At 41.0% G+C, this 15,682-nt stretch overlaps 1 protein-coding gene across 1 annotated transcript in view; it reads right to left on the minus strand.

Moving 5' to 3' along the window:
* Positions 1-15,682, minus strand: part of AOPEP (aminopeptidase O (putative)) — a 212,764-nt gene that overhangs the window by 168,059 nt on the left and 29,023 nt on the right. The window contains 2 exon segments of the mRNA XM_082497138.1: positions 2,549-2,797; positions 9,057-9,213. Of these exon segments, the coding sequence (XP_082353264.1) occupies positions 2,549-2,797; positions 9,057-9,213 (406 nt within the window).

The following is a 15,682-nucleotide window of genomic DNA, read 5'->3' on the forward strand; positions in this document are numbered from 1 at the left end:
AATTAGGTCACTCTATGCAAGAACTATCACTATTTCATACGAGTCTAAAATATTGGGGAAACTTGCCCCTTAAGTAAAGGGAAGTATTTTGGGATATAAAAAACACAGTAAGTATCGCCTAATGGGGAACAGACAAAGAAAAGTGCCAAACACGGTAAAGCCCTGATACTTCAGATAATAACTAAAATTTATGACTGTTTCCTTCCCTGGCAGACAGGAGTACAATTAGAATTCTCAAAACAACAGCCCCTTTGTGCTGGCATGCTCTGTTATGTTTATACCACTACAGATAGACTAGAAGATTAAAAAAAATAAATACTACAGCACCATTCTTAACCCAAGATAATAGCTAACTTTTTTTTTTTATGTGGGTTTGGACATGGTTTTGCACATAGCTTATTCTTAACTGAAGTAATTTAGGTAATTATCATTGCATGCACAGGAATTAACCATTTAAGTATCTTGCTACATACATAGAAGCCTCTTTTTGAAAAATCACACAAAACAAGAACAAACAAGCTATTATGAGTCACTTTAATAATTTCCAAATACAGCTTGACATTTAAACATCTCAAATTATTCCTTTATTTCAATTTTGAAAAATTTGAATGTGCTTGGCTTGATGAACTGTTGAATGAAAAGCATCAGGAAGTATGCATGCCCTTTCTTTCATCCTTTACTTATATTCAATGATATGGATCACTTGGAACTGACAGTGGTTAGAAGCAGCATAGGGAAATACAAGCATTGTTTTTTCTCATCTCCTTCACAAAGGAAGCCCAAGTACTGTATTCTGAACATGCAATCTGGACACAGATGACCACAAATGGTTTTGCAACAGAATCTTTTCCCTGTAAATTCTGGGAAAGGTACATGCAGGGGAAGCTCTGACAACTTCCCAAAGAGCAGTAGCATATCAACAACTGAATCTTGAAGATTTCTCCTACTGCGTGCTGTCATTTTGGCCTAGACACCTCTCTCCTCTTTCTTTTCATTTTGTACTATTAGTGCATCTTGCCCTTCATGGTTCCACTGATCCACTCTTATCACACAGCTAAGTTAAATGGCCAGTTTCTTCCTCAATTACAGTGATGATCCATAAGGACCTGTGTCAACCTTTTAGTACCGTGCCTTTGAAGTCAGAGGAAATCACTAAGCAGCTCTACCAATTTCATACAGCTTCAAGAACATGGTACACAACATCACACTCAACTGCAAAACAAACCACTATGCAAAACATCAGAGAATATAGTCTGTGGTAGGTGCCCAAAGCAAGCAGGATTCATGTAAGTTTCTTGATGCTTTCATTTAGGAGTTAATTGAGTGAAGAGCTACCATTGAAAACTCAGTAACCAGTACAAGGTATCTACAAAGCAATGAGGCTTATATGACAGAGGTGGGTCACTGAACACTTAAGTTTTAAATTTTAGAGATCTTCATTAAAAAAAAGGACAGTAAACTTATTCTAAAAACTATCGAATATTACTGCAATTTTCTACTTTTATCCTTAAGGAGGAAAGCTGTAGAGAAAAATCTACGTAAATAAGAAACAAAATAGGTAGCATGAAACAAAGTGTTTCCTTATTTGATTAATTATACAGTTTGTAAAGAGAAATGACTTTGGGTTCTTCTATGCACTTGGACTGGCAATTTGTAGAATTTGTTGAAGTTGCTTCAGATATCAAACCTACTCAACAATTGCCCCAAAAGGTCCAAAATACAAAACAAACAATCTGGGAATACACCTTTCCTTTCATCTTTCTATCTGAGCTTTGCCTTGAATTCTTCCCTCGGACATTTTGTCCTTCTGCCTAAATGAATCCACTCTACTCTTGGCACTAGGCAAACAGTGCATAAAAATAGTGTTTTATTCTCTGCTATTAACAAACACTATCTCATTACCAACTTAAATATATATATATTTAAGAAAAATAAAAAGCAAATGGGAAATTTCAATTGCTAGGCATTGCCTTACAACTAATAGAGTTAAATTCTATTGTCATTGCATAACTGGAATATACTGTAAAACAAAAATATTTAATTAAGCTTTTTATTCTCCACAATTCCAAGAAAACTTGATAATATAATCCTTACAGTTTGCCTTACTCCGCTTCCAAAGACCAGTGGTTGACCAGAAACTCATAAATCACAAAAGGCTTATGAATAAACTCTAGATCTGGATTTTAACATGCTCTTGTTCTGCCAAGACATAACGGTAAAATCAACGCCAAAAGAAAACATGGCACAATGACAGCAGCATCAAGTATTTAAATCAATCAAACTAATAAAAGAACTTCAGTTTGGCAAATGAGGAAATTCAGACCCACATGTCTAATGAGCTTCCCTGAGCCTTGTTAAGAATAAAATTAAAGATAATAGCACAAAGGATGGAAACAAACCTACCCACATGAAGCCACTACTAGAGTTTTAAGTTTGGTGTAAGAAAAATAGCACAGCAACTTTATATTGACAGCAATTTAACAGTAACTAGCTGATAAAAAGGAGTCCAACAAAAAGCAGGAGATGAGATAGTAAGATGTTTCTTTACCTAGCCATTCCCAGGCTGGAAAAGTTGGAAGGAACTATCAAAACATCAAGCCTGGAAAAGGGGTGGGTACCCAGTGTGGTGTAAGCAGCTGAGAGGCACCGAGGAATTAGTCGAAGCAAACACTCTTCACAGCATTCCATAAGGCACCAGGGAGCAAAAAGTCTGTAAGGAATGACTGCCTGCAACCTGGCAGCAGGATTTTGGAAACGGCAGGGATATTCCACATGACCACAGATTTCTTCATGCCATCTGACAATAACAACAACAACAAAAAAAGTTTAATGTGGTACCAGAAATGTGCTCAATTGAGCAATTGATATGCTAAGACAAGGATATTCTCTAGACATCAAAATGACACAGTTTGTTCACATAAAATTATCTCATTTGTATTCTCACACTGTTCACACATGTGCAGCACTGCGAAAACACTCATTACTACATGCCTGAGTAGAACTGATACAGTCACTCATAATTAAAAAAAAAAAGACGAGTCAAACATTGCTGTCCTAATATATATGCATCGAAAGAACAAGTGCTCAAAATGTACACAAAGAAAACTAAATAACAATAAAAAATACTTATTCAGATAATTCCTATTCAAACTTGACTATGAAAATACAATTGCATACATATTAACACAAACATATTAAGTGCAATTAGAATGAAATTCCAAGGTGTTGGTTTTTTTTTCTGTTGTTGCTACTAAAATTCTCCAGGAATTTACTGTTTGTTTTTTTTTTTCCTTAAGTAAAAAACAACAGTAGATATCAATTCAGGCTTATCACCGTCGACATTTGAAAATATCACATTAGGATCAAGCTTACTTTTCATCACTTTATAGGATATTCAGAGCTGTGGCTCAAAGGAAGGGCAGGTAAATCAAATCCTTCCTAAACCCTGAGTCATATACCTTCACAGCAATTTATCTGCCCAAACAGATGCATATCTAAGCAGAAGTCAGCTTCATGTTTCCACCTGCTAGCCCGTCTTCTGTACAGCACAGAGCCTCTCCTTGATTTGAGACTTGAGCTCAAGGCAGCTGGGTCTGCTATGCCTGGGCAGGCAAAGCGCTTGTTGTTACTGCACCCGGCATTGCCCAAAGCATTTATATTTGGAAGATCAAGCTCCGGGGGAGTGCTGACACAAAAAAAAACCAAAAAAAAAAACCAAAAAAAACCAAACCAAAACAAAACAAAAAAAAAAAAAACAAAAAAACAACCCCAAACCCACCAAGATAATAACACATAAAGAAGAACTACATTTTGCTCCAGTGCCAAGACTTTAACACCCTACATAACTCTGTGAAAGAAGTGGACTCTAAGCTATTTTATGGATTACATGAGCAAAGAAACTACATCCATCGTTATACAATTTTTTTTCCAAGGGTGGTCTAGCCCAGCGCATTTCTGCTGTAAAACAACGTCAGGTTGTATTTAATTATCAGAGTTGAGATTAGGCAAGAACATGAAGGGCAGCGCCCTATCTTTTTGCTTTCGGGGGCTCTCGAAGCCGGGAAAAGCGGCTCTCTGGTGCCGCAGCCGGCAGCGCGTGGGCGGGCTGCTGAGGCGGCAGGGGCGGAGCCAACGCCACACGCGGCAGTTCGAAACGGGCGGTCCCGGAGCGCAGCGGCCGCTGCGCAGCCAGTGGGCGTCAGCGCGGCGAGGGCGCAGCGCTTTGCACAGTAAGGCGCGGAAAGCCTCTCGGCCCGGGCTGGAAGCCATGGTAGCAACTCGACAGAAGGCCACGGCATCCCTGAGCTCTGCACCCAGCAGCTCTGGTGTGGCCACAGAGCTTGTGTGGGAACACGCTGCCACCCAGGCGTCGGGCTGCAGGGTGTGCCCTGCACTCATGCCCGTGTCGAATGGTAGCGGTGAGCAGGCCTGTGGGAGGTGCGCCCAGGAACTCCTTCGCCTAGTGATGGAGCTCCGTGAGGAGGTGAGTCGATTGAGAAGCATAAGGGAGTGTGAACAGGAGATAGATCACTGGGGTCGCACCCCACCTTCCCTGAAAGAAGCACATCAGGCAGACAGAGCTCTACATACAGAGCGCTCCCCACCCTCTATCAGCGTGGCCGAATGTGGAGATTCAGAGGACAGGGGCCAGTGGCAACAAGTCCCTGCCCGGCATGGCAGGTGTGCCTCCCAGGTAACCCCCACACCACCCCAGGTGCCCTTGCAAAACAGATATGATGTTCTGCAAAGGGAACCAGAGGATGACAAGGACGACAGCTCACCTAGCTTGGAGTTGTCACCAAGGCCAAGACAGATTACGCCTCGTATAACAACATCCTCAGTTATTAAAGAAAGATGGGCCCTTGTAGCAGGGGACTATTCTGAAGGGAGTGGAGGGGCTCATTGACAGAGCTTTAAACTAGATTCAAAGGGGGAATGGGGATAGATCCACGCTTGCTAGAAAAAGCCTGAAAGCGGCATGCTGGCACTAGATTTGGGGGAAAGAGGGCGTAAACGGGCTCCTTAGGAATAAGTCTGGGCGTGGCAGAATTACAGCTTCCTCCAGTAAAAAGGAGAAGGGACCAATAGCCCACCTGAAGTGCTTATACACTAATGCACATAGCGTGGGCAACAAACAGGAAGAGCTGGAAGCCATTGTTCAGCAAGATAATTATGATGTAGTTGCCATCACTGAAATGTGGTGGAATGACTCACATAGCTATAGTGCTGCCATGGATGGCTATAGGCTCTTCAGGAAGGGTAGGCAAGCAAGGAGAGGCGGGGAGGTGGCCCTGTATGTCAGGGAGTGTTATGAATATCTTGAACTAAATGATGGTGACAATAGGGTTGAGTGTTTATGGGTAAGAATCAGGGGGAGGGTCAACAAGGCAGACATCATAGTAGGAGTCTGTTATAGACAGCCCAACCAGGATGAGGAGACAGATGAAATATTCTACAAACAGCTGGGAGAAGTCTCAAGATCGCGAGCTCTTGTCCTTGTGGGGGACTTCAACTTGATGGATATCTGCTAGGAATACAATACAGCAGAGAGGGAACAGTCTAGAAGGTTCCTGGAATGTACCAGGGATAACTTCCTGACGCAGCTGGTGAGAGAGCCAACTAGGGAAGGTGCCCTGCTGGACCTGTTTGTAAACAAGGAAGGTCTTGTGGGGGATGTGACGGTTGGAGGCTGTCTTGGGAACAGTGACCATGAAATGATGGTTTTTAATTCTGGGAGAAGCAAGGAGGGGGGTCAGCAGAACTGCTACCTTGGGCTTCCGGAGGGCAGACTTTGGGCTTTTCAGGAGCCTGGTTGACAAAGTCCCTTGGGAGGCGGTCCCTCCAGGGCAAAGGAGTCCATGAAGCCTGGATGTTTTTCAAGAAGGAAGTCTTAAAGGCACAGGAGCAGGCTGTCCCCGTGTGCCGAAAGACAAGACGTTGGGGAAAAAGACTGGACTGGCTGAACAGGGAGCTAGGTCTGCAACTTAGGGAGAAAAGGAGGATTTATGGCCTCTGGAAGGCAGGGCAGGCCACTCAAGAGGACTACAAAGAGGTAGTGAGGCTATGTAGGGAAAAAGTCAGGAGGGCCAAAGCCCAGCTAGAACTAAACCTGGCTTCTGTTGTCAAGGACAACAAAAAAAGTGTGTATAACTATTATTAGCAATACAAAGAGGACTAAGGATCATCTCTGTCCTCTAGTAGAAGGGGCTGGTAACATAGCAACCAAGGATGAAGAAAAGGCTGAGATACTTAATGTCGTCTTTGCCTCAGTCTTCAGCAGTAGGACCAGTTGTTCCCTGAGTACCCAGACCCCTGAGCTAGAAGACAGGGATGGGGAGCAGAATGAAGCCCCTGTAATCCAAGGGGAAACTGTGAGGGACCTGCTTCAGCACCCGGAGGTACATAAATCTATGGGACCAGTTGGGATCCAACCGAGGGTACTGAGGGAGCTGGCGGAGGTGCTCACCAGGACACTTCGCATCATTTATGAGCAGTTCTGGCTAACCAGGGAGGTCCCAGTTAACTGGAGGTTGGCTAACGTGACATCCATCCACAAGAAGGGCCGGAAGGAGGATCCAGGGAACTACAGGCCAGTCAGTCTGACCTCAGTACCTGGGAGGGTCATGGAACAGATCATCCTCAGTGCCATTACACGGCACATGCAGGAGAACAGGGTGATCAGGCCCAGTCAGCATGGGTTTGCGAAAGGCAGGTCATGCCTGACAAATCTGATCTCCTTCTATGATAAGGTGACCCGCTTAGTGGATGAGGGAAAAGCTGTGGATGTTATCTACTTGGATTTTAGCAAAGTTTTTGACACCGTTTCTCACAGCATTCTGGAGAAACTGCCTGCTCATGGCCTGGACAGGTGTACTCTTTGCTGGGTAAAAACTGTCTGAATGGCCATGCCTAGAGAGTGGTGGTGAGTGGAGTTAAATCCAGTTGGTGTCCGGTCACAAGTGGTGACCCCCAGGCCTCGGTGCTAAGGCCGGTTCTCTTTAATGTCTTTATCAATGGTCTGGATGAGGGGATCAAATGCACCCTTGGTAAGTTCACAGATGACACTGAGCTAGGCAGGCATGTTGATCTGCTTGAGGGTAGGATGGCCCTTCAGAGGGATCTGCACAGGCTGGACCGATGGGCCAAGGCCAGTGGTATGATGTACAACAAGGCCAAGTACCAGGCCCTGCACTTGGGTCACAACAATCCCATGCAGCGCTACAGGCTTGGAGCGGAGCGGCTCAAAAGCTGCCTGGCAGAAAAGGACCTGGGGGTGTTGGTGGATGGCTGGCTGAATATGAGCCAGCAGTGTGCCCAGGTGGCCAAGAAGGCCAACGGCATCCTAGCCTGTATTAGGAATAGTGTAGTGAGCAGGACTAGGGAAGTGATCATCCCCCTGTACTCAGCACTGGTGAGACCCCACCTCAAGTACTGTGTTCAGTTTTGGGCCCCTCACTACAAGAAGGGCATTGAGGTGTTGGAGTGTGTCCAGAGAAGGGCTACAAAGCTGGTGAGGGGTCTGGAGGACAAGTCTTATGAGGAATGACTGAGGGAACTGTGGTTGTTTAGCCTGGAGAAGAGGAGGCTGAGGAGAGTCTTATCACCCTCTACAACTACCTGAAAAAAGGTTGTAGAGAGGTGGGGGCTGACTTCTCCCTGGTGACAAGTGATAGGATGAGAGGAAATGGGTTCAAGTTATCTCAGACGAGGTTTAGATTGAGTATTAGGAAAAATTTTTTCACTGAAAGGGTTATTAAACATTGGAACAGGCTGCCCAGGGAAGTGGTGGATTTGCCATCCCTGGAGGTGTTTAAAAAAAGGGTAGATGTGGTACTTGAGGACATGGTTTAGAAGTGGTTTTTGTGAGGGTAGGTTAATGGTTGGACTTGATGATCTTCCAACCTCAGCGATTCTATGATTCTTCAACCAAGGGAAAGTCTTGCTTCATCCAGACTTTCTATGTTACCCGCAAAGTCTGGGACTCCTGAGGGCTGGCCCAAGCAGTGAAGACAGAAGCAAAGAAGGCATTCAGCAACTCCGCCTTCTTTGCATCATCTGTCACCATGGCACCTGTCTTGTTCAACAGCAGGTCTACATTTTCCCTAGTTTTCCTTTTGCCTCCTATACACTTAAAGAAACCCTTCCTACTGGCCTTGACTTCCTTTGCCAGGTTCAATTCCAAGGCTGCCATAGCTTTCCTTGTTTCATCTCTGCATACCCTGACAGCATTCTTATATTCGTCCCAAGTGGTCAGCCCCTTCCAAACCGGGTGTTCTGTGATTCTATGACTCTATGAATTTGAGAAGCTGAGAGTAATACGTGAGGAAATCAAGTGCCTATATACAATAGTATACCTATGTAGTATTGTTCTGTTCATCCATCACTCCGTAATAATTTAAACTCAACGAGCAGTTCTGACTGAATTGGAAGGAGGAATAGATGTATCCAAAATAACTACATTTCTACACGTTTGATGAAAGACAGCTAAGTAGCCACTGCATGCACTAGAAAACAGGGTTATTTTTTATTGAAAAGAATTATTGGTCCAACTTTATTTTATGGGACCACTGCAACAGGGATTTCATGTACCCAGTCAGGATACATCAATCCAGGGAAACCACTGCACAGGCTAGCTCTGGGATGGGACTGGACAGGAAGAAAGAAGTGAGTGAGTAGGCAATATTGTAGTAGGGGTCATTAGGTATCCCAAATGGACTGAGTCTTGTAACATGGAAGATCTTTGTAAGAAACAAGTGAGGACTTGGTATTGCTGTGGCAGGGCATTAAGAGACACAGGATGTAGGATGCATATCCAGATGAAACTGGGATTTATTAACCCTATTGCTCACTAAGCAGCTTGTTTTCACATAAAAAGAACCACACCCTTACCCATGAACTAATGCCTTTGGAATTCTTTTCCTGTCAAGATTTTTCTGTTCAGATTAAACAAGTTCTATGTTGATTCCTGTACTAATATGACTCATTTTCACATTCCACAGAGTAAATTAAAACACTGCCCATGTATCTTATTTTTCAACAATATTCTAAACACCAACCTGAAATCAGCTTGTGAAGATGGTAAGGAAAACTCAGCGTTTGTCTGGATAGCAGCTGTGAAGGACTCCTGTTTAACTTCCTGCCAGCACCCCACAGCAATAGTGAAGGTGGATGCTGGCATTGGCATAGTCACATAGTAGTACCAGCTCAAGGTACCTGTAAATAAAAAGAACATTTGTACAGACTCATTAGTCACAGTACACACTTAGTACTTGACAATTTTGTGTACTCGAGGTTTTGGGTGAAACCTCCCACTGTGCATTGTGGTATTTTTGTTGAGGAAAGAAAAATAGTTTCACCAAGACATATAAGAGCAGTCATATGTAACCACCATGGATTCAGTACTGTTTGCTTACATATGCAACTTTCCTCTATCTGCTGATGTCTTTATCTATAAATAAATCATCCATAAGTGGGATATTATTAATGCAACTTAACATGATTGTACTGTTACTGCCAAAGAATTGCATCAGACGTGAAATCTAATAGCACCTTTAGATCCATGAACACAAAAAGATTAAAATTTAACTCTTTCAACCTTGGATGAACCACCTTATGGTTTTGTCTTAACTGCATTACCTCACACAAAAGACGATCTTTTCTTTGTGTTCTGGACAGTACCAAACTGATAGGCAAGTGCTAACGAAAAACACTAGTGCTTGTGAATTGGACCTGGCGATCTGAGATACACGATGTGCCAACCAGGCAGTGAGAAATCAAAACTTAGAATCAGATGGGAGATTGCCCAAGTCAATGATTTGGTCATGACAATCCAGGAGTTGCTAAAACAGGATTAGGGAGTCAATTAGAAGGTAAAAAGATGGTAAATCTTATCATTATGGTAATATAGTGCTGGAAGACAAGGAGTACCATATAGGATGACTGTATCTATGAACACGTTTGGATAAACTGGAAGATGTTTCAGGACAGCATACTTTTCATTAATCTAAATGTTGCTTAGGTTTTCCATTTGTCCCTTTAAAAAGGGTATAGCTTAAGGGTCATATTCAAGTACTCATTTATAGTCACAAATACAAGTACTACACCATACTAATAGGTTAATTACTCATGGAAAGAGCCTAGCATGAATTACAACCTGCTGAATCATGTGCAAAAAACTGTAGCTGCGGCAACTGTGGAAACTTACAAACTTCAGTTATTTTAAGAGAACACTAATATTTGTTCTTTTGCAATAGTATTCTGACCAGGGCTATGGAACACTATCAAAAGTAAAATGAGGAAAAAACCCAATCCAGTGGAGGCCACAAGACACAGAAGAAAGGAAATAAACAACTGCAGCAACGCATCTCTGGGCTTCCTACCTTAATGATCACAGAAGGTCAAGCTGTCCAAAGGAAGGACAAGCAAAAAAATCTTTTTGCTTAGCCTCAACAAATTTTCCACTACTATGTATGACAAAAGAACACTGTTTGTGAAGTCTTGTGAGAGGCAGATAAAGTCTCTGCCTCTTATATGCACTAGCAACCACTTACTCTCCCTCGCTCCATTCTACTTTTAGCAACATCCACCACTACCATCAAAAACCTTTTGTTTGTATTGTCAGGTAAACATACATTACTGCTGTAATTTCCTAGCCTCCTGTCAGTATGTGAGCAGAAGGAACTTATTTGCTCCAAACACATTAGGAACAAAGAGGATAACTGTTTTCCCAAATTCCCCCCCCCAAAACATTTTTTTTTTTTTAAATTAACGTACCAAAGCTACAAATGGGCCAAGGCAAGCAAATGCCACCTTGAGAGAAAGAAGTCACCCAGGACAGCAATAATTTATTATTTTGAAATACCAAACTCCTGATGTAAAGACTTTCATTGATATAAACTGTGCTAGAGGCCCAAGCCTGCAAACACTGAAGCCAACAGCAGCTTTACAATTGACTTAAATGCATACAAGAGAAGGACCACAGGTAGTCTACAATACTTCATGTAGCATCTGTTATATACAAAGCATTACAAAATGCTCCATGCAGTTATGTTTTAAAAAAAAAAACATTAAGAATTAAGTAACATCAGAGGAAGAGTGACAATTTAAGGAATTGTAATGGAAAAAACAGTAATGAGTTTTCAACAGAGTTCTGAAACAAGTATGAAAGTCAAAAGGCAGTCACAGAAAACCCTTCCAGATGGCAGGAGGTGTAAAGGAGAAGGCTCTCACCACAGTAAGGAGATTGTCTAAAAGGAAAGGGTGTCAGTCTGTGCTATGCAAACAGAGGGAGCAGAGAGGGTTACAGTAAGAAACAAGTTCAGCAAGACAGGCTGGAGCAAGCAAGACCATAGAGTTTTTTTTTAAAAAAGAAGGGTAACTTGAACAGAATGTCAAAATGAATGGGAAATCAGTTTAGCAGTCCAGAGAGAACAGTATGTACTGCATTCAGAAATTTACATGAATTAGCAACAAACATACACTATTTAGAGCTGGAGCAAACCTTGCAAAAGGGTGAAGGCACCAAAGACAAGCAAAGACAGTTTTTCTTGGTATGTGTTTTCAGATTTATCTAAATTAGGATTTCCTGAAGAAAAACAACTAATTCAAAATCCTTGTCTTTTTTCCAGGCCTCTTACATTTTGCAGACATTATAGAGACCATCCAAACTCTGAATACTCAAAGACCAAGATCCAAGACTTACACTGTCTTTACACACCTAAATCCATTTCAATCAATCTCCAGCAGGGCTTTTAGATGCCTTCTGCATTTATACTCTGGAACTGTGTAGGATAATTATATATTTATCCTACAGTTGTTCTTTCTTGAACAACTAAAATCACATGTACTGGCATTACAAGTGAGTTGTCTCTATTGCATTCACTGATCAGTGACTGAAATGGTCTTTATGTAGGCAAAAATTCTCTACAGCGAGCACCATGATGTACTGTTTCAAACACAGTCTAACTCTTACCTTCTGTCTTTTCCTCTCACTACTGGTAAGACTGTCTCCCAGCCTGGTCTTTTCTCCCATAACTTCACTTCCTCTCTAACTTTCTTCAGGTCAGTGGACTTTGCTATGTTTTCCTTCATCTGTAACCTCAGATCTATCCTAGGTCACAGATTTGGACTACAAGCTCCACTATTTTTCCCTTCTTTGCCCTCCCCCTGGCTGCCCTCTGCTTTCCAGTGGCTACCTTGGAGACAGCACCATCTCTAGGGTAAGAGAAAACTGTGCAGCTGAAACAGGGAGACAGCTTTCTTTGCCAAAAACAGCACTTGGTAGCACAAAAATATTTTCAGACTAAGCAAGGACACCTTGGGAAGAACAACAGATTAAGCTGGGGTTAGTCCATGGGAAAAAAAGAGGAAGAGCACCCCAGGCCTTTTATTTGTAACGCTTATACTCTCTCCTTACAACCAGCCTTAATTTAAAAGCAACTTGATTCCTACACATAATTATTTTAGGCACTTATAAAACTTTCAAAATATTTTCTTTGCAGGTAATTTTAAAAATAATTTTAAAAAATATTTTTTTTCACTTCTGCAAAGCAAATCTATCATGTCATAACTGCACAAACCATGTCATAACAATTAACTGTTCTATGAGGTATAACTGGAAAACATCCCATGTAAAGTTTAGGACTACATTTAACAAGGCTAGGAAATGATAATCTATTTATAATTGTGCAAAAGAACCATCTGAAGGCCATTTCTTTCTTCTGCTTGGAATAATAATGATGAACGATGTAATTACTTCCTAGAATTTTTAATGCATTTAGCTACCTTTGAAACCATTACAATTGTTTGAGTCCTGTGGAGTCCCTTATAACTGAAGAAACACCTGAGAATCAGTATCTGTTAATGCCAGATGAAAGAACATTAAGAGTATTTTTACTTATTAGGCTGTTTTCCCTCAAATAGTTTGCACAAACACAAACATAAACACCACAAAATACAGATTAGGTCCATGATTTACTAAATACCACAAAACTCAGCTACCTCTAGGGAAAAAGAAAGACAGCTCCACACAGCATTTGACATACAAAGTAAGAGTTAGCGCTAACACACACAACTATAGCTAAATACGTAATTATGCCAAAACTACTATTTGGCTGGAGCACCAGGATTAAGAACCCTCCAGCTTTCTGAAACTGTTTGTAACTTGTAGGGATCTTTGATCTCATCTGAAAGCCAGAATTTCCCACAGAGCACCCTCACATCAATGCCAGAGCATTAGTTCAACGCTGGCTCACAGGGATGAGTAGCAGGTGATGAGCTGTCAACTCCCATGCTGTAGTTCCTGATATATGTTGGAGATCAATCAACACAAGTACTGGACTCTTTTGTTTTGCCTTTTGAAAAGTGAAAGGAGCACAAACAACAGCAACTGTTGTTGCTGCTAGCTACAGAGCACTAGCAGTGGCTTCTCTAGCACCATATTTCCTCTCAATAACAGAATACAGCTTGTCGCTGAAATCAGAGATGGCAAAACAAGATCAAAGACTGCATAATGATAGAGTAACCGCACAAAAAGCAAGCCAATCAATTTCACAGTTGATGGTTGAATATCTACTTGTTGAACATGAATCAAAACAAATGTAAAGGTGTTTGTGACTAAATATATTTGCACCTCCTATGTGTTACAGTAATATGCTGAAAGAAAGTAAAACTGACAAGTGTTGAAAAATAAATCCAATGCTTAAACGGCTCACATTACACACAGGAATATTTAGTGCTCCCTGTAAAACTTTATTCCAAAGGGTATTGTCAATGGCATCTTTCTAATAATTTTTTCTTCTCCAAGAATGCACGGTATTTTTAAGCACTTTTTGGTCATACTTGAATTGTACTTGAGTAAGTGACGTATCAGTATTTTCAAACAAATGTGGCCTCACTTTATTTCAAATTACAGCATGAGCCATAGTTTTGTAGGAGACAGAATGCAAAAAAAGGCACATATGGAAGGAAGTACACTATTACCAAAACCCACAAATACAAGTGGCAAATGAGGAATCTGTGCATGTGAGTACACCTTGTCTAGCTATGTGCTGGATCACAGCATCCATGCATCCCGAGATGTAGGTCTGTGAAGAACGCAGATCTCTGTTTAAAAGCATAAAGGTATCACCCTTGCTTGCTGTTCTCTTATTGTCTGCCTGCATATTTATTATAAATATGACTTTTAAAGGAAAAAAACATTCAGATAACTTGTAATTCTATCCAGAATAAATTCATTCACAACTGCTTGCGAGAATGCTTATTCTTTCTGAGAAACTGCATTTTTTTTAAATATATTTTCATGTTCTGCCAGTTATGTATGATTTTATAAATAGGCAGCACACCAATAGCATTCTGTATGTAAATAATTTGGCAAAAAACGTTATTTTAATTGAAGTCACCCTGAAAGGCTTTTAGGTGTGTTTTATAAATGTAAAGACAAAATTTTACGTTGGATAGATTTCATATCCCCTGCATAATTGCCTAACAACAAGATCTATGTGGGACAGGTTATTTAACACTACAGACCATTTTGAAATTTTTAACTCTTAAAAGTCCTACTAATTAAAGTAATGAATTTGTATTCATCATAAATCCATTAAGAATTTATTTAAGGCTTCAGATTAGCACTTGAACCTTGGGTTTGTTTGTTTTTTAAGTCATTCCTCACAATCTTTCCCTTCTTTCCTCTGTATCCATTTCGTAAATTTTTACAGTTCCAAACAGCTGTCTAACACTGATTTGTCATCTAAAAATGTATACAAGAACCAAGATAACAAAGGTCTCATACATTATTAAGTCTTTAAGAGCTAGTGGAGCACAATGCCAACTACCTTTAAAGAAACCCAGCAACCCTTGCATCATGACATCAAAATTAGCATAAATTATTGTGTGTGCCACATAGATCCGTAAGCGGAATCTTCCACACTCTTGGGAATTCTATCTTGGTAAGAGGCGGAAGGAAAACTTTCAAGGACAGCACTGCAGTAGGTGCTCTGGCTGCTTCTCTTCAGTTCAGTGAAGTTCAGCACAAAACTTTGCCATTGCCACATGGCTCCTAAAAGAGACAGCCTTAATGCCACGTTTGGTTCTTCCCCGTTCACTTCACACTTTTCACTCAGCACTTTGTTAGCACAGTGAAGCTAAAATCAGTCATTTCCTCTCTACTGGCCTTTCCATTAAAGACTTCTTACAGTATCTCTTGCTTTCACAGAGTTCTTAGGAAAAGAAATATACTGAGTTACCCTTCGAAAAACTAAAACTGAAAAAAAAAGACAACAAAAAAACCCCAAACAAACAAAGCTTTAAGATGACACATGAATTACCAACATAAACTGACCCACTGGAACAACTACAAGGATTTAAACAAAAGCCCCTCTGTTCTCCACAGGGTAAAAGGCTTACTTTGAGTGTCTAAGCCTCAGTGCTATCATTAACAATACAGTACCCTGATATCATTCTCAACACTCCATCAGTAGCATATTAGAAAGTGTTTTTTGCCACAACTCGTTTTTTTTCTTTATTCAAGTACAAATTTTTAACGGGTTTTTTAAACTAGAGCGACAAAACTATGACGAGGAAGTAATTCTTTCACAATACAGCCCTTTCAACTAGCTAATTGGTGTAAGAAATTATCAATTTTTACTGAACTATGCCAATTTATACTGCCTGAATTTTTTTCCAA

This window comes from Vanellus vanellus (genome assembly GCF_965231255.1).
Source record: "Vanellus vanellus genome assembly, chromosome: Z".
NCBI classification, from domain to species: domain Eukaryota; kingdom Metazoa; phylum Chordata; class Aves; order Charadriiformes; family Charadriidae; genus Vanellus; species Vanellus vanellus.